The sequence below is a fragment of the Misgurnus anguillicaudatus genome, chromosome 24 (assembly GCF_027580225.2).
Source record: "Misgurnus anguillicaudatus chromosome 24, ASM2758022v2, whole genome shotgun sequence".
NCBI classification, from domain to species: Eukaryota; Metazoa; Chordata; class Actinopteri; order Cypriniformes; family Cobitidae; genus Misgurnus; species Misgurnus anguillicaudatus.
The window spans coordinates 36,674,292-36,696,591 of record NC_073360.2 but is presented as its reverse complement, the minus strand read 5'-3'; the positions used below and the strand labels follow the sequence as shown (position 1 = coordinate 36,696,591).

Below are 22,300 nucleotides of genomic sequence, written 5' to 3'. Positions count from 1 at the left end.
GTATTACTTTGCATGCATGTCTGCATATGGCCAAATAAAATGTTTATTTATGTGTGTATTTGATAAAGTTTATATAAATGTCCCTATTTTTAAAAAAAATAATTTCCATAAATTCACTCTTAAAATTTCTGGGATAGTTTTGACCCATAAAGGGTAAATATTGGACAGAAAACATGCTGGGTTAAAAAATACCTCGTGCTGGGTTAAAAATGACCCAATGTTGGGTTGTTGCTATGTAATTATGGGGTATAATAACCCAGCAGTTGGGTTAAAACAACCTAGCATTGGGTCAATTTTAACCCAACGGTGTGTTCTGTCCAATATTTACCGATTATATGTCAAAATGAACACAGCCATTTTAAGAGTGTTCCTGTTAAGTTTCCAATTTGGAATATTTCCAAAATTCCCCAGACTAACCCCATAGAACTTTTCCAGAAATTTACCGGAAACTTTCCGTCCCTTTGCAACCACAGGACAAAATAAAAAAGTAAAATCTAAATGCTGAGGTGTTGCCAAGGTGTTCAGAATAGTTGTCACCACTTATAATAATGAATTCAAAATGATTATATAAAAAGAAAATTAAAAAGCGCAAAATAAAATTGATTGTAATTGACGACAAAAGAAGTTAAAGAGATAGTTCACTCAAAAATGAAAAACGTATAATTTACTTACCCTTATGTTGTTGAAAACCAATGTGTTTATTTACTGTATAAATAGATATTTGTAATCAAACAGGAAACAGAAGCACCATTGACTTCCATAGGAGTAAAAAATACTACAATGGTGTTCAAAAACGGTTTGGTTACAAGCATTGCTCAAAATATCTTCCTTTGTATTCATCAAAACAAAGAAATTAATACAGATTTGTAAAAACATGAGGGTGAGTAAATGATAACAGAAGTTTAATTTTTGGGTGAACTATCCCTTTAAAAAAGATACTAATAGGTAAATTGATAAAATAGATCAATAGAAGAAGATCCTAGACTATCACTCACTGTTTTGTCCTGTTTGAATAAATGATTACAAACAGTTTTTATCCTCATTGAATAAATTACCATGACGGTGAGAATGTGCTGAGTCCGGCTTTCATGGTCGAGTCTGCGGGCCGTGTAGATGACTCCGTTGTTTGGGTCGATGCGGAACAAGCGCATGCTGCTGGGGTCCACGCTGCTCTGAATGCTAAAGGTCAAGCGGTGGCGCTCGTCCCGGTCAGACGCCAACACCTGAACCACTTCGGTATCCGGAGGCGTGTCCTCTGCGATTGTGATGTCATAGGTGGGCTGGGAGAAAACGGGTGCGTTGTCGTTGTTGTCCAAAACGGTAACGTGGACCTGCGAACAAACACGGGCATGAACTTCAACCTTTATTGTGCGAACATCATGAGCAAATAATGTAGAAAAACCACTAGAATAAATAAACGTTCAACGTCCAGTAACTTTGATCACATCACATTTGAAATAAACCATGAACGTAGAATAAAAACTGACTGAGACTGACACCACTTCATAGTTTTCAATGATTTGTATATATAGTCACGCTTGTGGTAGGAGCATGCGTGAGCATGCACGCTTGTCTGTGCAAGTGTGTGTGTGTGAGATCAAACTGTGTTGCCTGATCTAATTATAAAGTAATAACAGACGTGTACTTCCGTCTCTCACGCGCGCCCTTGTGGAGACACGCTGAGCTCCATCTGTGTGTGTGTGTTTGCATCTACGAACGTAAGAGAGGGAGCGCTTTGTAAATAAAAAAAGTCTCAAGGAAAATACAATCTCTTTCATCTCTTTCTCATTTATCCCCTCTCTGACCCTCCCTCTGGCTATCAATAGTCTTTGTTCATGTTCGTGTAGTATTTGTATTTTTAAACGAGTGCATTTGCATTAAGAGTGAGTGCGTGCGCCTGTGAAGCGTTTATAATGTTTGTTTAATGCACGATCAGCTGAATCTGAATGAGTTACCCTTAGCGTTTCTTTCTGAGTGCACACGTTCATTTCGTATACATTATCCCCGGTTATCAACTGAATAAGGTGATGCCTACTTTCAATTGTTCATTTATCTTTTTACTTTCTGCATTCATCATGTCCTTCAAACTCTGACCTCGACTCTGGCATACTACACCAAAAGACACTCGTATCCACTGCACGAAACTATTATTCCAATAGGACCGTGACATAAAGGATAACAAATCCAAACACTGACAGAAGTTATCCATCAAACAGTTAACATCAGCATCAATCATCGACTAAACAGATGCAGTCAACACCGCAGCTCGGTTCCAAAACCTAATGAGATGCTGACCTAGACAACATTTCAGGCATCATTCAATGGCATCATTTAATGCAAAAACATTATGCTGAGTTGTTCTGGACAAATTGTAAGGAAGTATAGCATCCTTCACTGATAAAGCAAATGCACTATGGCGTGCTTGCCTAGTATATTAATAAATGGCAGATGATTTGACAAATGCAGAATATAAATAAACTTTACTTATATTATTCAATTCAACGTTATGGGGCAGTTTCCCAGACAGGGTTTAGATTAATCCAGGACTAAATTTAGTTTTATTAGGACTGTTAAAAGATTAATCGCGATTAATTGCATACAAAATAAAAGTTTGTTTTTTGCATAATATATGTGTGTGCACTGTGTGAAATTATTTTGTATATATAAATACAAACACATGCATGTATATTTATATATATATATATATATATATATATATATATATATATATATATATATATATATATATATATATATATATATATATATATATATACATACATACATCAATAAAAAGTTTCTTTAATTGATACATGCATGTGTGTATTTTTATATACATAATAATTACACACAATACACAAAAAATATTATGCAAACACAATAGAGCTGCCTAACGATTAGTGTGCAGAATAAAAGTGTATATTATATATGTATAAAAATATACATATATAAATAAAAATATACATAAATCAATACAAAAGTTTCTTTAATTGATACATGCATGTGTGTATTTTTATATACCTAATAATTACACACAATACACACAAAAAATTATGCAAACACAATAGAGCTGCCTAACGATTAGTGTGCAGAATAAAAGTTTATATTATATATGTATAAAAATATACATACATCAATAAAAAGTTTCTTTAATTGATACATGCATGTGCGTATTTTTATATACCTAATAATTACACACAATACACACAAAAAATTATGCAAACACAATAGAGCTGCCTAACGATTAGTGTGCAGAATAAAAGTTTTTGTTTACATATTAAATGTGTGTGTAATGTGTAATAATTATGAATAAATTAACACACATGCATGTATATATTTAAGAAATATTTGCATGTGTATAACATTTGTATATTTAAATATAATTTATATTATATCAATATAAATACTTATTATATCAATATATTCCTTGAAAATATACATACATGTGTTTGTATTTATATATACATAATATTTGTTGATGTACTGTGTATAATAATTATGTAAACAAAAACTTTTATTCTGCAAACGAATAGTCGTGACTTATCATTTATTTTGTATGCGATTAATCTTTTGATATTTAATTGCATTTACAAAAAAAAAAAACATTACTATTGTGCATCTTGAGACAAAACAATGGCTCTGATATATTTTAAGATATGCCAGTGCATGCATTTTAGGATATGCCCTGTCCGGGAAACTGTCTATATATATATTTATGGCACACGAAGTTGGTGCCTATGTAGTGCACTTAAAATTCACTTAGTAGTGCTTTATAAGGTAGTACAGCATTTGGTATGAATGTACAGTGTGTACTTTTATGCATGTGAAAGCGTGTTAGTATGTGGGTTTACCTGAGTGTATGCTACATTAGTCCCGTCTGTGACTTCCACAGTGAGGTTATAAAATGAGCGCTGCTCTGCATCGAGGGGTTTGGCGATGACAATGGTGCCCACACCTTTCTCAACATCAAACATACTGTCCGTGTCCCCGCCTTACAGACAGAGAAATTATGGTTAAACACAAGAACTTTTCTTTTTAATCACAATTTTTAAATCCCTTTTACAAATTCAATACATTTTCAAATTCACAACTGTAATACTAGGGTACAGCAGATGGGGGCGCTGTAGGGTTAACAGTAGTAGTAAGGGGTTTTCTTACTGTATTTTACCCATGCTTAATACAAATACATAACTAATGCGCAAATAATACACACAAATCCCACGTTTGCAATGCACACAGACACACTAAAAATGCACAAAACACAGATGACGCACAAGGTTGTAATAACCCAGCATTAGATTGTTTTTATCCCAGCATTGGGTATTTTTTATTTACCCAGCATGGGTTAAAAACAACCAAGCATTTTTTTTACAGTGTACATATGCAACACACAGACACAACAATATACACACCCTACATACTGTATGCAACATATATAATTCACACATCTTACATAAGCAAAACACACACTTCATATATATGCCACAGTCACAAAATAACACCACACATATACAAAAAAATGTATGCATGCACAAACAAACACACACACACACACACACACACACACACACACACACACACACACACACACACACACACACACACACATGTACGCACACACACACACACACACACACATCACCTCTGACACACGGTCTAACATCCGAGTGTGTGTGAGTACAATTAAAAATGAATAATCGTTCTTTAAAAAGGTTTTATGTAGGTTTGTATGTAGGTTTAAAGGGGGGGGGGGTTCAATGGTATTTTAAGCATTCTGACTTATTAACACAGTTATAGAGTTTTTTCCTCATGCTAAACGTAGGCAAAGTGTCAAAAAAGCAGTAGGACGTGTTCGTCCTACTTCGCCAGGGTTTGAACGAGTTTCGAAAAGTTTTTTTCGATTACAGTTCCAACTGACGTTTCAGGGGTTTTCTATACGTATCACTTCTTTATATGGGCACTTCCCCCGGAAAACCCCGCCCACCCGTCAATCAGCGGGAGATGCTAGAGCTTACAGACATTCACATCACCCAACAGCTTTGTTTAATTTCAAAACTCAACAATGGCACGAATGAAGAAGTGTGTTTTTGGATGTAAGAAAAAGAAATCCAGCCTTATGAAAACAATGAATATAGTTTATTATCCGGGTAGCAGCGGCGTTTTGCGTGTGTTTTTGATGCACTGGATTTTCTCCACCCGCGGTAGTAACTCCTCCTTCTTAATTTTTTCGTACGATATCGGAAAGATTCGGTAAAGCTAATCTTTCTTTTATAAATCTGATTAAACTAAAGACTCTTCGGAGATATAAAGGATGTCATACTACTCTATAGGTACTCCAGATTAACATCAGAAATGCAGAAAAAGCGTGTTACGTGAGCTTTAACGTGAATTCCTATTCATTTTGAAAAAAAATACAAAACTACCTTTTCTGTCACTGGGGTGGTACCCTAAGGTTACGTTATTGTACCTTTTGTACCTACAGGTATACAAATATATAATACAATATTGTACCTTTTTGGGTACATTACTGTAGCTATTGTGTACCTTTAAAGGTACAGTTAATTGTTTTGTACCCCTAACATGTAACTGGTCCACAATAAGTCCTTAAAGGCAGTGTTGGGGAAAGTTACTTTTAAAAGTAATGCATTACAATATTAAGTTACTCGGTTCATTCAAAAATGCGTCATTAAGACGAAATAACATATATAAGTCACAGTGGACTATTCTTCGCGTTAATTTAGAAAATTATTTCACAAAATCCAAACCAAAGAACAGACATTTACTCTGGAAAGGCAAGTTATGCAACTAAACAATAGCAGACAGAACAGCAGGCTGAATAGATGTCTGTACGTTAAAGTAATATTATCAGTTATTTAAACGATAAACCATAGTATACAGAACTTACCTGGAAGGTTGAATAAGCTAAATATACCGAATAAGCGTGAAGTTTGCATACTCGTCATTTCGCATCACTGAATCCACTGAATTACATAAATACAGAAGCAGCATATGGCGGACTCTCACGGCTGTAGACGGTAATGTTGTCTCTTGCCTCATAAATGTCAAAATGAATTCATACTGACTTACAAGGCGCACCTGACGCAGCACCAGCCAAGTTATGAAAAAAAACGCGGCTCATAGGCCGAAAAATACTGTAATTGCGTTACTTATGGAAAGTAATGCTTACGTTACTTTTAAGTTACTTTTGCGTTACTATTTCTTACTTGTCTGAGGCTTGATCTCTTTCAGGCCTTGCAGGTGTTTTTTATGATCGCAAAAATGCTCAGGCGCACAGTATTCTAATATGTTCAGTTTATTTCAGTATTATATTTTTAAATTGAATTAAACTGAAAAGTAACTTGCATTACTTTTTTTTAAAGTAACTCAAATATTGATGTGTACATTTATAAAGTAATGCGTTACTTTACTCGTTACTTTCGAAAAGTAAAATTATTACGTAATGGTCGTTACTTGTAATGCGTTACCCCCAACACTGCTTAAAGGTACACAATAGGTCCAAAAAGATACAAGATTTCAATGTGTTGTATAACCATAAAGGTGGGACAAACTCGTCAAACATTCTTTTTAAAATTTGGAATTACGAAGAAACTATTGAAATGTATCTTGTTGTCCGAATATTCAAACTTGGCACGTCACGGCAATTTACGTCACGAGTGAACCCCTGACGTCAAACGTGGTATAGCCCACCTGCCTTAAAACTCACGGATGAGCAGAGAGATACAAACCCTGAAACATCCAAGTGCTCATTCACTACATACCAGCACTAATGGATCGCTGCTTGACAATCAAATTACAAGACCGGAACTAACTGTAGTATAATGGTACTTAAATGTGAATGAGATTCGAGTTTTTAAAAGGAATAATGACTTGAAATTCTTTCGATTTCTCATACAAGGTTATTGCATGACTTAATTGCGGGGTACAATACAATTTGAATGGCACTTTTTGGTGATTCACAGGTTTTAGTCTTGACGTTTAAAAGTCATATGCCTATAAAGCAGCATTACGGTGAGTAAATGAGGGCTGATTTTTGGATGAGCTTTTCCTTCACAGTGTCGTCTCAGCGTGTTCGAACCCCTCTGTGAGTGAACATTGGTGTTTTTTGTCAGGGTGTTATGTTTTCCCATTCAAACTCAGTGTGCATAAATCATCGTGATGCTGCAACACCTGGCAGGGAGACCCTTTCATTTATCTTTGTCCACCCTCGAAGTCCTCACGTCTGAGATGCTAACCCTGGGTTCACCCATGACCTTTATCCACACTCGATTGGCTGTTTAATGACGCGTTTAATCAAACCGCCGATGATAAGGCTGGGTCGACGACCGCCAGAAGGGCCTTAGGTGTCTCATAAACAAATGAGTAATCTCTCTCACACACTCGGATGCATGCGGTAAAAACTATTACAGTCACTGCACTCTCAATTAAGCACCTTAGCATTCAACAACATGTCACAAATATATTTAAAACATGTTGGACTCAAAGTTCCCGTCCCCAATTTTACATCCCAACCAATCACGTTTGAGCAATACAGCACACCACAGAGGTATGATGGGAAAGCAAAGCTAGCTGATGGTTATACAGCAACAGAGCAAGAGCAGTTATGATGAACTTTCATAGAGAGAGATGGAAACATAAGAGACAAACAGGTGGAGAGAGAAAAAAAGACAAATATGGTTTGAGAAAGAAAGAAGGAGGGAGAGAGAAAGAGAGAGAGAAAAAAAAATGAGAAACAGGCAGAAATAAATATAAAGAGAAGACTGAGAACGAATGAGAAAGACAGATAGAGAGAAACAGGAAGAAACTTAAACTGACATATCTCTGTAAAGGCAGAGAGGGAAATCCAAATCAGCATGTCGCACATGAGCAACGGGTTGTAAAAATGCCACGCTATGCAAAAAATTTCTCTAATTGCAGTTGCATTCAAGATGACAAGAGTCAACAGAAAGATCGGTTTATGAGATTGGCAGATTTAGCAAGCACCGATTAAGTCATTTAATGCCATTATCGGCCAATACCGATCGGCGTCCGATCGATCGGAGCATCCCTAATTAAAATGTTATTAAGTGTTAATACTCTGTCATATAGTTTTATAACAGCATCATAAATATTTTTCTTGACCTCAACTACAGTGGTACAAATATAATTTGTCATTAAAATGTCATTAAGCGTTAACACACTGGGCTCTATCTTACACCCGGCGCAATGCAGCGTAATGCGCGACGCAAGTGTCTTTTGCTAGTTTCCACCCTGCGCAATTATAATTTTCATGTTTAGCGCCGCGTTGTTTAAATAGCGAATGCATTTGCGCCCCCTTTTGCGCCCATGGGCGTGCTTGGTCTAAAATCGAGGTGTGTTCAGGCGCATTGTTGGCGCGTTGCTATTTTGAGGTAACTAAAATAGACTACACCATTGACCAACAAAAACCTGCTCTAAAGTCTAAAGTCAATGGGGCAATATGTTTTTTGTTATTTAAAGAGCGCATTAGTAATATGCGCCTAAACGGGACAACAACGCGGGTTTGCTTAACACATACATAGATGCGCAGCAGCACAAAAACGCTTTTAAATATGAAAGATTAAAGGATTGAATGTAAAAGATTATTATTGAGTCTCTTGGACATAAATGAGGACTAATTATGAGACGTTAGAAGGCACAAAGAGCTGCGTCACCTGTAGCCTGGTAAGTAAATAAATGCTTTGCTTTAAACAAATGCATCTGTTTTTAAATGTTTTTTTAAATGCTACCTCACAAATTTATTGTATATGACTCTGTACCTGTGGATATGGTGAGATGAGAAACATTTTTTCTCATTTTTTCTCAAAAAACTGACGCTGTCCAAGTGCTGAACCTTGCGGAGAGCCGTTTGTAAATCTATATCTTCTGTTTGTTACAAATAAAGTATTTTTACAGTACAAACCTTTTCTTACATAATTGTAAATTATTTTTTGATGATATTGGATAGCCATACATTTAAAGCAATTAAACGCCTGCTTTTTTACTTCCATGACTAAAAGAAAACGGGTTATAAAGGTTTTAATAAAAAAATAACAATTTCAATACAAGTGTAAAACAACACAATTATTAACATAAATCTTAAACTGGGGATCTTCTTCCTCCGCTTAGTTTTTCAGTTTACAAAGTCCGTCATCTAAATAGGGATTAGACATAGCACCAGCGCAACTGGCTTTTAAAGGGGATTAGAGCTGAGACTCTCATTGGTTTATTGAACGTTACGCCCAAAATACTCCCATTAATCATAAAAAAATAGGACCAACCCTTTTCGACCATGCGCTCGGCGCACAAACCATTTTTCCCGTCATTAAATTAGCAAAAGTGGATTCGGACATGCCCATTTAGACGTTGCGCTGTGCGCTTTAGACAACGCGCTTAGATCATTAAAATAGGGCCCTCTGTCATATTGTTTTATAACAGTGTCATGAATAAGAAAGTTTCCTCCATGTGTTTAACAAATAAAATCAATTATCCAATAATAATAATAATAATAATAATAATAATAATAATAATAATAATAATAATAAGCATTGATAAAATAAGTGTTACCCATTATTTTAAATCAAAAGAGATGTAGGAGTGTTATCTAAACATTTTTGGCAAGTATAGCCTCTTATACTTGGGAGTATTGAGGTGTTTCTGGGAGGTTTTAGTAAATACGACGTCATCTTCCAATAGTAATTGTTTGACTTACTTGCATCAAGTAACGTGAAAATGCAAATAAACTGTTTCCAGTGCAGTTTAGCGAAAACCACCTTTTCCGAATTGCCTGAAAAACACCTCCTGGGAGCGCAACAACGTTTTTGCAATATATGGGAGTTTTTTGCGAAATTGACGTCTTTCCATTGACCGTATTTTTAATTTGCAATGTCAATTTGCGCAATTTAAAAGGTAATTGAAGTGCAGCTAGAAAGACAGACAAGAAAAAACTAAAACTGACAGACAGAGAGAGAGAGAGAGAGAGAGAGAGAGAGACAGACAGAAAGAGAGAGGGACAGAGAGAGAGAGAGACAGAAAGGGAGAGAGAGAGACAGGCAGAGAGAGAGATGGGTAGAAACTAAAACTGACAGGCAGACACAGAGGAGTGATCACACACAAAAAATAGGAAAATGAGAAATCACAGATAGAAAACTGTACAGAGAAGATAAAAGTTAGGTAGAGTTCGGCTGAACTGGGAAAGATACCTTCTGTAGAACAGTTCCTGCCACAAGCGGTCTGGAGAATATAGAACATCTCACGGAAAGAGCGTGGACCTTCCAATACGAAGCGTTTAGAGAGAAAAAGAGAGAGAGAGAGAGAGGGAGAATGGAGGAAAGTATATAGAATAACAAGAATGGTGTGAGTTGTTGAAAGAGAAAAGAAATGAAGCGAAGAAGACAACAAAAATGAGAGGAAGGACAAAAAGAATGTGTGATTTGAGAGAAAGAGGAGAAAAGAAGATAAAGCAGCGAAAGAATGCAGAGCAGGTGCTGCTAAAGCAAACAGAAGGTATCTGAACACCAAACACATGCATGATGCATTCTGGGATACGTCTGTAGTTTGAGACTCTCCCATTGCCTACCATTACTACAGGAAGTCCATAGAATAACATGACTTCAAAAAATATGTTACTGTTATATAACGTAATGTAATGTATAATACAATACAATATGTAATGTAATATAATAAAATATATGATATAATATGATTGACATGACATGATATATGATATGATATAATATAATATCATTTAATACAATATAATGTGTAATATATAGTATTATATAATATAATGCAATACAATACAATATAATAAGGTCCAATTGCATGATAAGAACAGTATTAGTTAGATCGGCATCTGCTTGGAAAAAATTGGACTTAAGAATAAGGCATATATCCAACATATGTCATTTTAAGAAGACTTTAAAACAGAGTACAATTAATAGTCTTATACCAGTTAATTTGTGACTGTTATAGGTAATGATATTTTTAAATGCTGTATGTGTGATGTGTATATGTGGACAAAACCATACATGAAGTTATGTTATATGTATGTTAAACCTATGTATGTTATACTTGGTGTATTTGAATTGTACATATGTTTTAGCACTTTTTGGGCCCCAGGAAGACTAGCAACCACATTGTGGAAGCTAATGGGGACCCAAACAAATAAACAAATATAATATTATAAGTGATATGAAATTTAATGTAATATAATATAATAAAATATATAATATGATATGATATGATGTAATATGATATGATATAATATAATATGTAATATAATAAAAATATATATATATATATATATATATATATATATATATATATATATATATATATATATATATATATATATATATAATAAAATATATAATATGATATATGATTTAATATAATATATGTAATGTAATGTTATAACATATATAATTAAAAAATATATACAATATGATATGATATAATATGTAATGGTATAATATAATATTTGTAATAAGATATATGAAATATGTAATGTAATAAAATATATATAAAATAAAATATCATATAATATCATATCATATAATACAATATAATATGTAATATATAGTATAATATAATACAATACAATATAATATAATATTATAAGTGATGTGTTATGTAATGTAATAAAATATATAATATGATATAATATAATATAATATAATATAATATAATATATAACATAATATAATTACGTGATTTTATTGGGTTTTTGTAATTTGCTTAGATTTTTTCATAGTCAGTCACTAAATATATATTTTTAATTTAAAGCAACACTATGTAGTTTCCATGTAAAAATGACTTACAGCTCCCCCATGTGGTTGAAAAGTGCAACAGTGCCTGGTATCAGACACTCTTCTGCAGGCAGGGGGAGGGGCGGGGCTGTGTGCTCTACCCTCCACCGCCACTTTCAGAGTGTGCTTGTAGTAGCTAGGAGGCTGCTCAGGTTGCAGCAACAGTACAATTTGTCCAGTTAAAAGGTTGTTCTATCACTGAAATAATTTTAGAGACATTATTTAAAGGTAAAAAAACTACATAGTGTTGCTTTAATCATCTGTCTGTGCACATACAAACCTTACATCGGCATATATACAGACAGCCACAAGCAATCGCCATGGTGACTGTGAAATGTTAAAGGATAGCAACACAATGCCACAAATCATGCAGTGAACAAATTCTCTACATATAACAAACAATCACAATGCCTGCAATCTGAACATTCTTTTAATCTGTGACCCATAACATTGGTTATAAAAACCAAACAAAATTTGTTTATAAATAAAAATTATTTTCCAAAATATTTCCAAATATCCATCTATAGCTACATTAAAACATCCTAATCCCAGACGTTTATCCCTAATTATAAAACTAAAACTTTTTTCTGTTAGTTTTAGGATTACCCACACTAAATCCCCCAAATCCACTTTCAAAGTAATACCGCAACGTGCAAAACAAATCTGCTGTCTGTCCACTCACCTGTGATGTCAAACCACAAGGAGGCGGAGCCCTGCTGCTGAGCAGACACCACGCCAACGATTTCTGAAACCTTGTCGGTTTCCATGACGGTGAAGTTGTAAAGCTGCTCGTCGAAGACAAGAGACGCGGGGCTGGGGGGCGGCCGGCGAATCCACTCGATGTGCAATCGAGCCGTCGCCCAGCGCTGAGGACGCCCGTTATCGATGGCCTTTATCTGGGGTCAAAGTTCACAGGAGGATGGAAACATAAAAGTTGAAATAGTGAAACAAGCATCACAATTAAACTATAAACAAACACTCAATGCATCAAGTATCGACCTTTGTATTAAATGTAAACAAAAGAGCAAACGAAATGTAAAATGTCAGCCATCTCATTAAGAACACTGAGTGTCTGTATTTGTAGATGTTGCTTTACAAGAGCAGGAAATAATTATGCCTCAATTCACACTTGAATTTGAATCAGATGAGACTATTTTTTTGGTCTCAGACACTCGACATGGTTTAATTATATCATCTCTGCTAGAAAACACGCTCGTGCTGTGAGACTAATGCAAAGCGGTAGCTGGTTTGTTGCTGGTCAAAAATGATCAACTATAACCATGGACAGATTGTTTTTTGGTCCTACGAATATTTTGGGGAAAATTCTGCAATATGATTTTAAATGTGTTTAAAGACGGGAGCAATAAATATTACCAATTAAATCTAAAATACTTACTTTTATGTAAGGTTTACAATACAAAAACAATTTATTATCTATGTGCAAAAAAAATGTCCACTGAAAAATGTATATAAAATGTGCATTTTTAAACCATATAATTGTATTTTGTATTATAGCATTTATTTACTGTATTAACATGATTGTCTACCATGTCAATTGGTATTGGTCAATAAAAGCAATTTTTCACTCTATCGGCCTATAGTTTATAAACAGCCGATAGTCATGGACGATATCTATAACGGAATCGTGGATATCTAGTAAAAACACCTTAAGCCAGTTTTAGCTCGAATTTTCAGCCTGGAAAGCAGTTACTGATGTTTATTTATGGAAATTTGGCGTATTCACATGTGGTTTTCCAAAAATAAAAAGTTAACTGTCAGATGTGACTCACGGTGAGAATGTCATAGGTTCCAGCTGTGAACTGTTTCTTGGGTGATGAAACGACTCCGGTTTTGGCATCGATAATGAACTTCCCGTCCTCGTTGCCGTCGACGATGCTGTAGGAGAGGTCAGCATTGGCGCCCTGGTCCAGGTCATAGGCGAACACGCGGTATATGGGAGCGCCTCGCTGTTTACGGGTGCGCTCTGGTAATCGCACCTGATACACCTTCTCGGGAAATGTTGGTTTGTTATCGTTTACATCCAGCACCTGTATCACTACCCACACTGTGGTGAGCCGGGGAGATGGACCGCCATCCGATACGGTAACCTGGACACAGAGCACAGCAATGTATTTTTAGCATTTCCCGGATTTTATATCATTGTGAGTTTTTTCTTTCCGTTTCCTCCACTAAATAGCATTTTCGGTAAACCTGCTTTACAACAATGCAAAATGTGAAAGTGGCATAGAAATTACATTTGATTGAATGTTAAAATATTAACCTATGGTAAAAACCTTTCATACAAAATCTAATTAAAATTGTTAGCAGCACCAATGCTAAACAAAATATAACACAATTACATAATGCATAAAAACAAAAACACAATGCTAGCATATAAATCCCACCTGACATCATGGATGTTAATGGCCATCTTTCCAGACTGTCTTGGTGGTTTCTATATAGTTGCCAACTAGTTTCTTACTGACCGAGTCAAAAAAGCAAAAACTGGCATTTTTTTCCATGTTATAGTACGGCTTGGTACGGCTCCCTTTTTGGGGTTTTCCAATATGTGCAGTACGTAGTACCTTACTTGTTACCTCATCTGAGGTAGTGCTAAAGAAGTTCCAGGACTTTTTAAGTACCATCTCAGTTGAGGTTTTAAGCGAGCCATACTGACACTAAAATGGTTTCCAACATGGTGACCCTTACAGAGTCTGTGAGTTGCCCGCCAAAGCACATCCTATTAATAGCCTCAATTTTAATATTTATTATTACATATTTTTATTTTAGCTTGGCTTCTTTTATGTAAGTTAACATTTTAAACAATGATAAAACATATCAACAAATAAAACAAAAAATCCTATATTTTTACACTTTTTATATCAAAAAGTAGCCCTCTAAATTGTTTTATCCAATGTGGTAGTCCTTGCTCTCCAAAAGGTTGGAGACCCCTGGTGTAAGCACTGCAGATCACTGATTGGTCAGAGAGAATCATCACTACTGCTAAATACAAGATTAGCGATTTGTTGTACGACTTTCCAAAGTTACTTTGAACTTTCCCCGCCATTGACAAGTTATCTCGTCAATTAAGAGAAAACGCTTCCCTGCCAATGACGAGTTTTTACGGCAATTCACATTTCCGCTATTATTCACTTGGTGGCGCTCTTACCCAACTTCTAAAGCACTAAAGTATCCATGGATTAAAAAACAGGATAAACTCTGTGTATGTTTTGATCACCGTTGTGAATCTGATCTCTAACAAAAGCCCCAAAAATGCAATTATCACAACAGTTTTAATAAAAAAAAACCTATCCATATTTGAAAGATAAAAATGAAGATAGAATAAAACTTTTTTATTTGAAAGCAGAGGGTCTGATTTTTCATTTGATATTTTGTATGTTTATATATTTAATGAAAAAAATTCTGGACCGCATTAAACTTTTGTGAAAATCAAAAAATGCTGGCCCTGGCTGGCAACTTTAAAAAAAATTGCTGGCAGGGAAAGAGTTAAAGCAGTGAAAATCATCCACATGCAGAGAATCAAGTATACAATTCCATCAATAAGCTCTTTTATTGTGCATTTGTATGCGTTACGTTTACGATAACATCACTACAGAGGCGGCGCAACTATACGTCTATTATACCACACTTTGACACGATATTAAACTGCAGTGCAAAATAAGAGTCGTACCATATTATGCAGTGTAAAAACAACATAAAGGGGGTCGCACACCAGACGAGAAGCGCCACGAATCTAAAAACAGGACACATTATTTTCTATGAATGAACGCACACCAGCGGCGTATGTCCAATGTGACTCTGGACACTGCTCAAATCCCTGTCGTGCCACAGAGCGCCACTCACATAGTTAGCGATAATCGTTAGTAGCGATTAACATTGGCTGCTAATGTATATTAAAGCAATAAGCCTTAAGAAGCAGTGGGTTACCAGTGCATTTTATAACAGCTATGGGACGTTGTTAGCTGTTATAAAATGCAATGTAACACCACTGTTTCGCGGGGCTTATTGCTTATATAAAATGGTTACTTCATATACATAGCAGGACTTCATAAAATAAATCACAAATAAGTTGTACAGTTGCAAAGACACAATGAAAATATGATTTATGACTGTATGACTGTAGTGTTTATTTTCATAATTCAACATTCATCTAACTTGTACATGAACATTTATTTCGTGCAACTGTTGAAGTGATGACCAAATATGCTTAGAAGAAGCATGCTTAACTCTTTCCCCGTCAGCGTTTAAAAAAAAAGTTGTCAGCCAGTTTTAGTTTAATGCCTTCCAGAAAAAAGGATCTTCTTTAAATAAACATAAAATATATCAAATGAAATGATGGCTTAGAACGCGTTTTACGAGGCATTTTATGATTAGCATTTTGAAGTAGACGTTATCTGACTTAGCTCGCGCTATTTAATGTACACGTCACGATGCGGCGCTTCTCGTCCGGTGTGCGACCCCCTTAAGTCTCTTTGATCCTCTGGTCTCTAAATTTGCCTCTTTCAGTGTAAGTCTGTAGGACTTGTTTTATTGTCCGGCCTTCAAATCACAAATCTTACCAGTAATAAAATCAATAGCTCTCCTCATTCGAGAAGGTTTTCATGTGTGTAGAAAAGAAAGAGCAGGACAAGTAATGCACCAAAATGTAATACTCAGCATTAAAGGTCTGCTTAACTCAATAAATATAGTTAACACCTGCTTTAGTGATGTACGTTATGGATGGACAGGAAGGAGAAGTAATTCTCTATACTAATCTTCAGCATCTCTGTAGAATGGAATCACATTCATTTATATCTCTCATTTCCTTTTCCCGACATTCTATCCATTTCTATTTTTCATTAGTAAACAAGCCCATCGATCGTCCACCAATCAACACGGGAGGCACATGGCCCTAAGCCAATCGGGGGACGGCGACAAACTGTGAAGGAATATTTAAATTATATTATTAAAAAGACACGGCGTGCGCCATCCATCTCGGCAGAAACAACAGAACGATTCATTCAATTCACTTTATTCATTTCCTTTAGCAGCTACAGACTGCCCTGCCACGCCTGTACAAATTCAATCAGTCTGTCTGAAAGAGAAAATAATACAATAATATAACAGATGAGAGAGCTAAGTGGAGAAAATGAGAGAAGGATAAAGGATGAAGGGGGGATAAATGAAATAAGAGAAGTTGTATAAAACAAGAAAGGTGTTGGGTGAGGTTACTCGGGTAACGTGCACGTGAGCTACAGGACCCAAAAATTTACCATAAATACACAAAACGTCACCCAGCACTTTCTCACACGCTCATTCTCACATATGCACACAGACCAGCAGGGGTGTGTTCATACGAATTTCAAACAGGTACGCTATTGGATTCGGCACATGAAATGAAAATGATCGCCAGCGCACATTACATTGACATGTTATATGGAGGTAGTGCAAATTAACATGTGCTGCAACTCACACCTGATGTGTGTACTGTATGTGTGAACGTGTGTAGATGTGTGCGTCAATCTCACCTCCAATACATGCTCCGCCTGCTGTTCACGATCCAATTTTCGAGAGGTTGTGCTAATCAGACCTGCAAAATATAAAAATCACACACTTAAAAATATCCATTGACTCACCCACACGGTTATATTTGTCCAAGTCCCAAATAATAATATGGGTTTATAGAAAACATTATTATTTTTTTATAGTGTTTTAAAATGTATTTGTGGTCAGTTTATGCATTTTTGCTCATTATCAGTTTTTGTATTGCATTTTCCGTGAATTGCATTTACATTTATGCATTTGCTGTAAAGTGACGGCATTCAATTTATACATTTTACTAGTTTGTGTGTTCCCTAGGCAATGCTAATGCAAATAACAGTCGAGCTACAAGAACACTTTGGGTCATTCATTTTTTCTCAACCTGTGACCCAGTGATTCGGCTTGTTAGCATGGCTACTGGCAGATGTCATAATTGCATCATTTGATTTAAAAACGTTTTTTACCATTGACAGTCACTTATATAGTACAAATTTTATAACAAAACAGTACATATGAATATTTCAACATAGAAGATGCTTTATATATATATATACATAAAAAATAAAAGTAATTTTTTTGCATAATATATGAATTTGTGCTGGGTGTAATTATTATGTATATATAAATACAAACACATTCATGTATGTATTTAGGAAACATTTACATGTGTGTATATATATATATATATATATATATATTTTTTTTTTTTATATATTCTAATCTATTTTATATATAAATAAAAATATATATAAATAAAACATTTCTTATATCGTCACTTTCCGATGAAAACCATGTATGTCCATTTTGCCGATTTTGAGATTTTTTGACGGAATGTCCAGGTTCATTTCCGTATACCGTATGCTTCACATATTTAAATAGCCAATGAAAAGTTGTGAAATCATGTCATCTGATTTTCACGTATATCCATTTGGTGTCAAAGCTGTCAATCACGCCGCATATCTCCCGCCCTGTGGAAGCATTTCGCCGGTCTCGTGAAGTTTCATCGAAGCTCAGCACTGGATAGCCAAATAAACATGACAATGACTTTCCTTCATCGAGGTAAACGTTTCCCGCGACGCCAGACGTACGTCTAGGAGTGACTAAATTACGGTAGGACTGTGCAAACAAAGTATCTGTCTAGCATTACCATGTCAGTGTATTGATTCATTGTCCCTTCATAGTTTGCAAGAGAAATGTAATAAATGTATAATTAAAATGAAATAAACTATGCGTATTTAATAAACTAAGACGTAGGCTATTTAATAAACTGAGCGTATTCATCTGTTAATATACATAATATTTACACACAGCACAAACTTGTATATTATGCAAAAAATGTCTTTTATTTTGTATGAGATTAATCTAGATCTATGCCCAGAACTTAGTAATGCACGTGATTTAGGTTTCATGCGTGTGAATTTGGCTATGTGTTTTTTGCGTGAATTATTATTGAGATCATTCTGGTTACATAACAGTAGACTCAAACTATTTCCTTTTCAGTTGAATGCGTTTTAATTATGTGGCAAAATGTCACGTACAAATTATTACATATTGTTGTCTAATCATATTTGTTTGATGCAACTAAACACTTTTTACATTGACCTAATGTAAAAAATGTCATCATTAAAACACATTCAACTGATAAGCCATTTTAATGCAGTTTTTAAGGCCTTTAAAAGGTTTGAAAAAGATTTTCTTTTTGACCTACATGGCTCAGGCGATTGACTGAAAAAGACAGATAAATGAAGGGGAGGGTTTTTTGAATCAAGGGACAGAAGTGCATGGCACTTGGACTGTGAGAGAAATAAACGGAAGAAGAAAACAAAAGAGAACGAGAGTGAGGGGAGGGGTGCTGGGGAGCAAACAAAAAGACAAAAGTTTGGCTGAACTCCGCCAATGACATCATACCTGTAACACAGACAAACACAAGCAACACATGAGGCCCCATAAGACATGAATAGAGTTTACTGGTTATACTGGACCAAAGCGGTTGTCATCAAAGAGGTCGTAACGTCTGCGGACTTCTGATCTCATCGGCATGGCAACCAGAAGATCAGTTACACAATAACGGCTCTGGACACAAGAACCGCAGTGTGGGAATGCAAGTCAGCATTTAAGGAAAACTGATGGATTGGAGCACTAATGCTGGACGCTGAAGTCTTTTCATGGACCATCTGTTTTATAAGATACTTAATCTGTGGTGGAATCTGTAACTTTCGCCTCTATATTACCATCCCTGTTTTGAAACAGGGCAGCACGATACATCGGAATTATTGAAATATTGCAAATATGTGTCACGCAAATGTAAGTTGCTGCGTGTGTGGGTGCCAGATAAAATCAGTATTAAAAAGTCAATTCTTCATTTTACGCAAAATCCGATATCTGCCGTGTTATTCTGTAATTTTCTATGTTTTTTCAAACAGCGACAAATGCCAGTCCTCTTTCTCTGCAGAATGCAATAAATCCACTTAACCAACCACAGCGCACCATTACACGCATTGTAAACAATAATGGCGGCACTTTGAATACACACAGATTCCTTTTTTTCTCATCTACTTTGTACTTTGTGATCAACAAAAAAACAAACACAAAATAGTAATTTTAAGGCATTGCTAAACCTGTGGTGGTTTTCTGTGAATGGGAAGAAACTAGGACTGTCAAAAGATTAATCGCGATTAATCGCATCCAAAATAAAAGTTTGTGTTTACATAACATATGTGTGTGTACTGTGTCTAAATATTATGTATATATAAATACCGACACATTCAGGTATATATTTAAGAAATATTTGCATTTAAATACTGTATATACATTTATATAATTTATATTATATATGAATATAAATATTTTATATATAAATATAATACATTTTTCTTAAATATATACATAATTGGGTGTGTTTTTATATTTGAATAATAATTATACACCATACACACACATTTGTTATGTTAACACAAACATTTATTTTGGATGCGATTAATCGCGATTAATCTTTTGACAGCCCTAGAAGAAACGTAAGCCATCAAAATCAAATAATTTACGTTAGAGGCACTCAGGTGAAGGAAAAATGCCGGCTGTTGCTTGCATCAAGCTTCTGTCATGCTAACACATTGGCCCCAGGGGATCTTATGAAAAACTTTCCATTATTTTACGCGAAGTTAACAGAAATCGAGCAGGACCAAAACATTTTACAGCTGATCGCTGTCAAAAAAGTTCAGCGACGACGTCCCAAGTATAACCGCAGCAATGACAGTGTTCTTAATATGACAAAGTAAGGATTTGATTAATGCCATTAATGTTTATATTTTTAATCGGTGTATACCACTAGTCAACTAAATGAATATAAAATGGCAAAGATGAATGCACATTTATACATTGATTCAATAGATTTATAGCATTTTGAAAAAAAACTTTGGATTTAGTGCATTTTGCAGAAAAAATTATCAGTTTTTATAATAAATCTTTAAAAATCAATTTTTTTTATGTTTTTATAACCTAAAGATGCTATGTGAAAGTTTGTAACAGAAAATAGTGGTTTTCATCTTGTCCCTTTCTTGGTACAGAAAACACCTTTTACCCCAAATTAGTGAAAATGGATTTATTGCGTTTTGGAACCAAAACTCTTCATATGTTGGTTATATAGTTTTGGGCTTTATTATAGTTCAAACAGATGTTACAAACTGAAAGCATTTTTGTAGCGCACATCGTATTTCGCACTATTTAGCAAATTATTGCATATCGCATTTTCGTCAACCTCGCAACCTACTTCAAAGATCACGTTCTTTCTGATCCCATTTTTTTTTTAACTCTAGTTAGTGTGTAATGTTGCTATAATAGCATAAATAATACCTGTAAAATGATAAATCTCAAAGTTCACTGGCAGGCGATATATTTTCTTTAGCAGAATTCGCCTTTTAAAGCCTACAGCGAACGGCCGGTTTGGACTACAGCCCTCTACTTCCTGCTTTAATGACATCACTAGAGCAGTTTTTTACTAAACTCCGCCCACAGGAACACGTCAGTCGCCAGCTAAGCTAACGGCAAGCTAAGCTGCTATCGAATCACAACACACTAAACAAGCTACATAATCAGAACTCAATACGTATTTCTGAAGGAGGGACTTCATAGAACAAGGAAGACATCAGCCTGTTTTGAGGACAGTGAAAACAGCGATATACAGATAATAAAATGTGTAAAAGTAAAATGTGTGAAATACCGCATTTTAGCATGAATACATGTTATATTGCACACTGTAAACGCAATCAAAGCTTTAAAAACACCAAAAGAACGGGACCTTTACATCATAAAATGAAAGTTACTTTAAAAACTTGAAAATTTAAACTAACATAGCGAAACTGTAAATGACAGCTCAGCATATAAATATTTTTTATAAGGTTACTGTTGAGAATCTTGTTAAGGTAGGATGATTTATGTGTAGTTGCTCAGTAAGAAATATTTGTTTATTCTTAACCTAAAAACGTTACAGATTGCAGTTTGAACAAATGTACAGAAAATATTTTATAAACAAGTCACACACATACAATCAAACCTCACTTTTAACATAATTTTACCTAACAGCAATGGAGTTGCTAATGAGTGTGTCTTTGTATATGAAGTCAGTCAGTACGTGTGAATGAGAAGTGTGTTTGTGTGCATATCTAATGAACAGCTGCATTCATTTGAATTAGCATATTAATTAAGACGACAAGTGATTACATGCAATTAACTGAAATGGCAATAATACCACCAGTATACAATATACCAACCAACAGCATACCAACACAGACTCGACTGAGCTTAAAATATGCATGATCTGTATTCGTTTCGTTAATCGACACACAATTTGGACTGCGTTTGTCCTTTTGTACGCATGCATTAATGTTTATATCAACTCTGTGGGCATTTAAAAAGCATGCATTTCCAAGAGCGTGGCA

The 22,300-nt window shown here is 35.0% G+C and overlaps 1 protein-coding gene across 6 annotated transcripts in view; it reads right to left on the bottom strand.

Annotated features, from left to right (window-relative positions):
- fat3a (FAT atypical cadherin 3a) overlaps positions 1-22,300 on the bottom strand; it is a 196,838-nt gene that overhangs the window by 55,603 nt on the left and 118,935 nt on the right. For 4 of the 6 annotated variants that reach the window (XM_055197301.2, XM_055197302.2, XM_055197303.2 and 1 more), the window contains exons 5-10: positions 17,354-17,415; positions 13,616-13,933; positions 12,508-12,721; positions 10,218-10,286; positions 3,852-3,991; positions 1,056-1,331 (exon numbers count right to left, since the gene is read on the bottom strand). In XM_055197301.2, the coding sequence (XP_055053276.2) occupies positions 1,056-1,331; positions 3,852-3,991; positions 10,218-10,286; positions 12,508-12,721; positions 13,616-13,933; positions 17,354-17,415 (1,079 nt within the window). The remainder of the gene's footprint in view (positions 1-1,055; positions 1,332-3,851; positions 3,992-10,217; positions 10,287-12,507; positions 12,722-13,615; positions 13,934-17,353; positions 17,416-22,300) is intronic. The other 2 variants (XM_055197304.2, XM_055197306.2) reach the window with 1 other exon arrangement.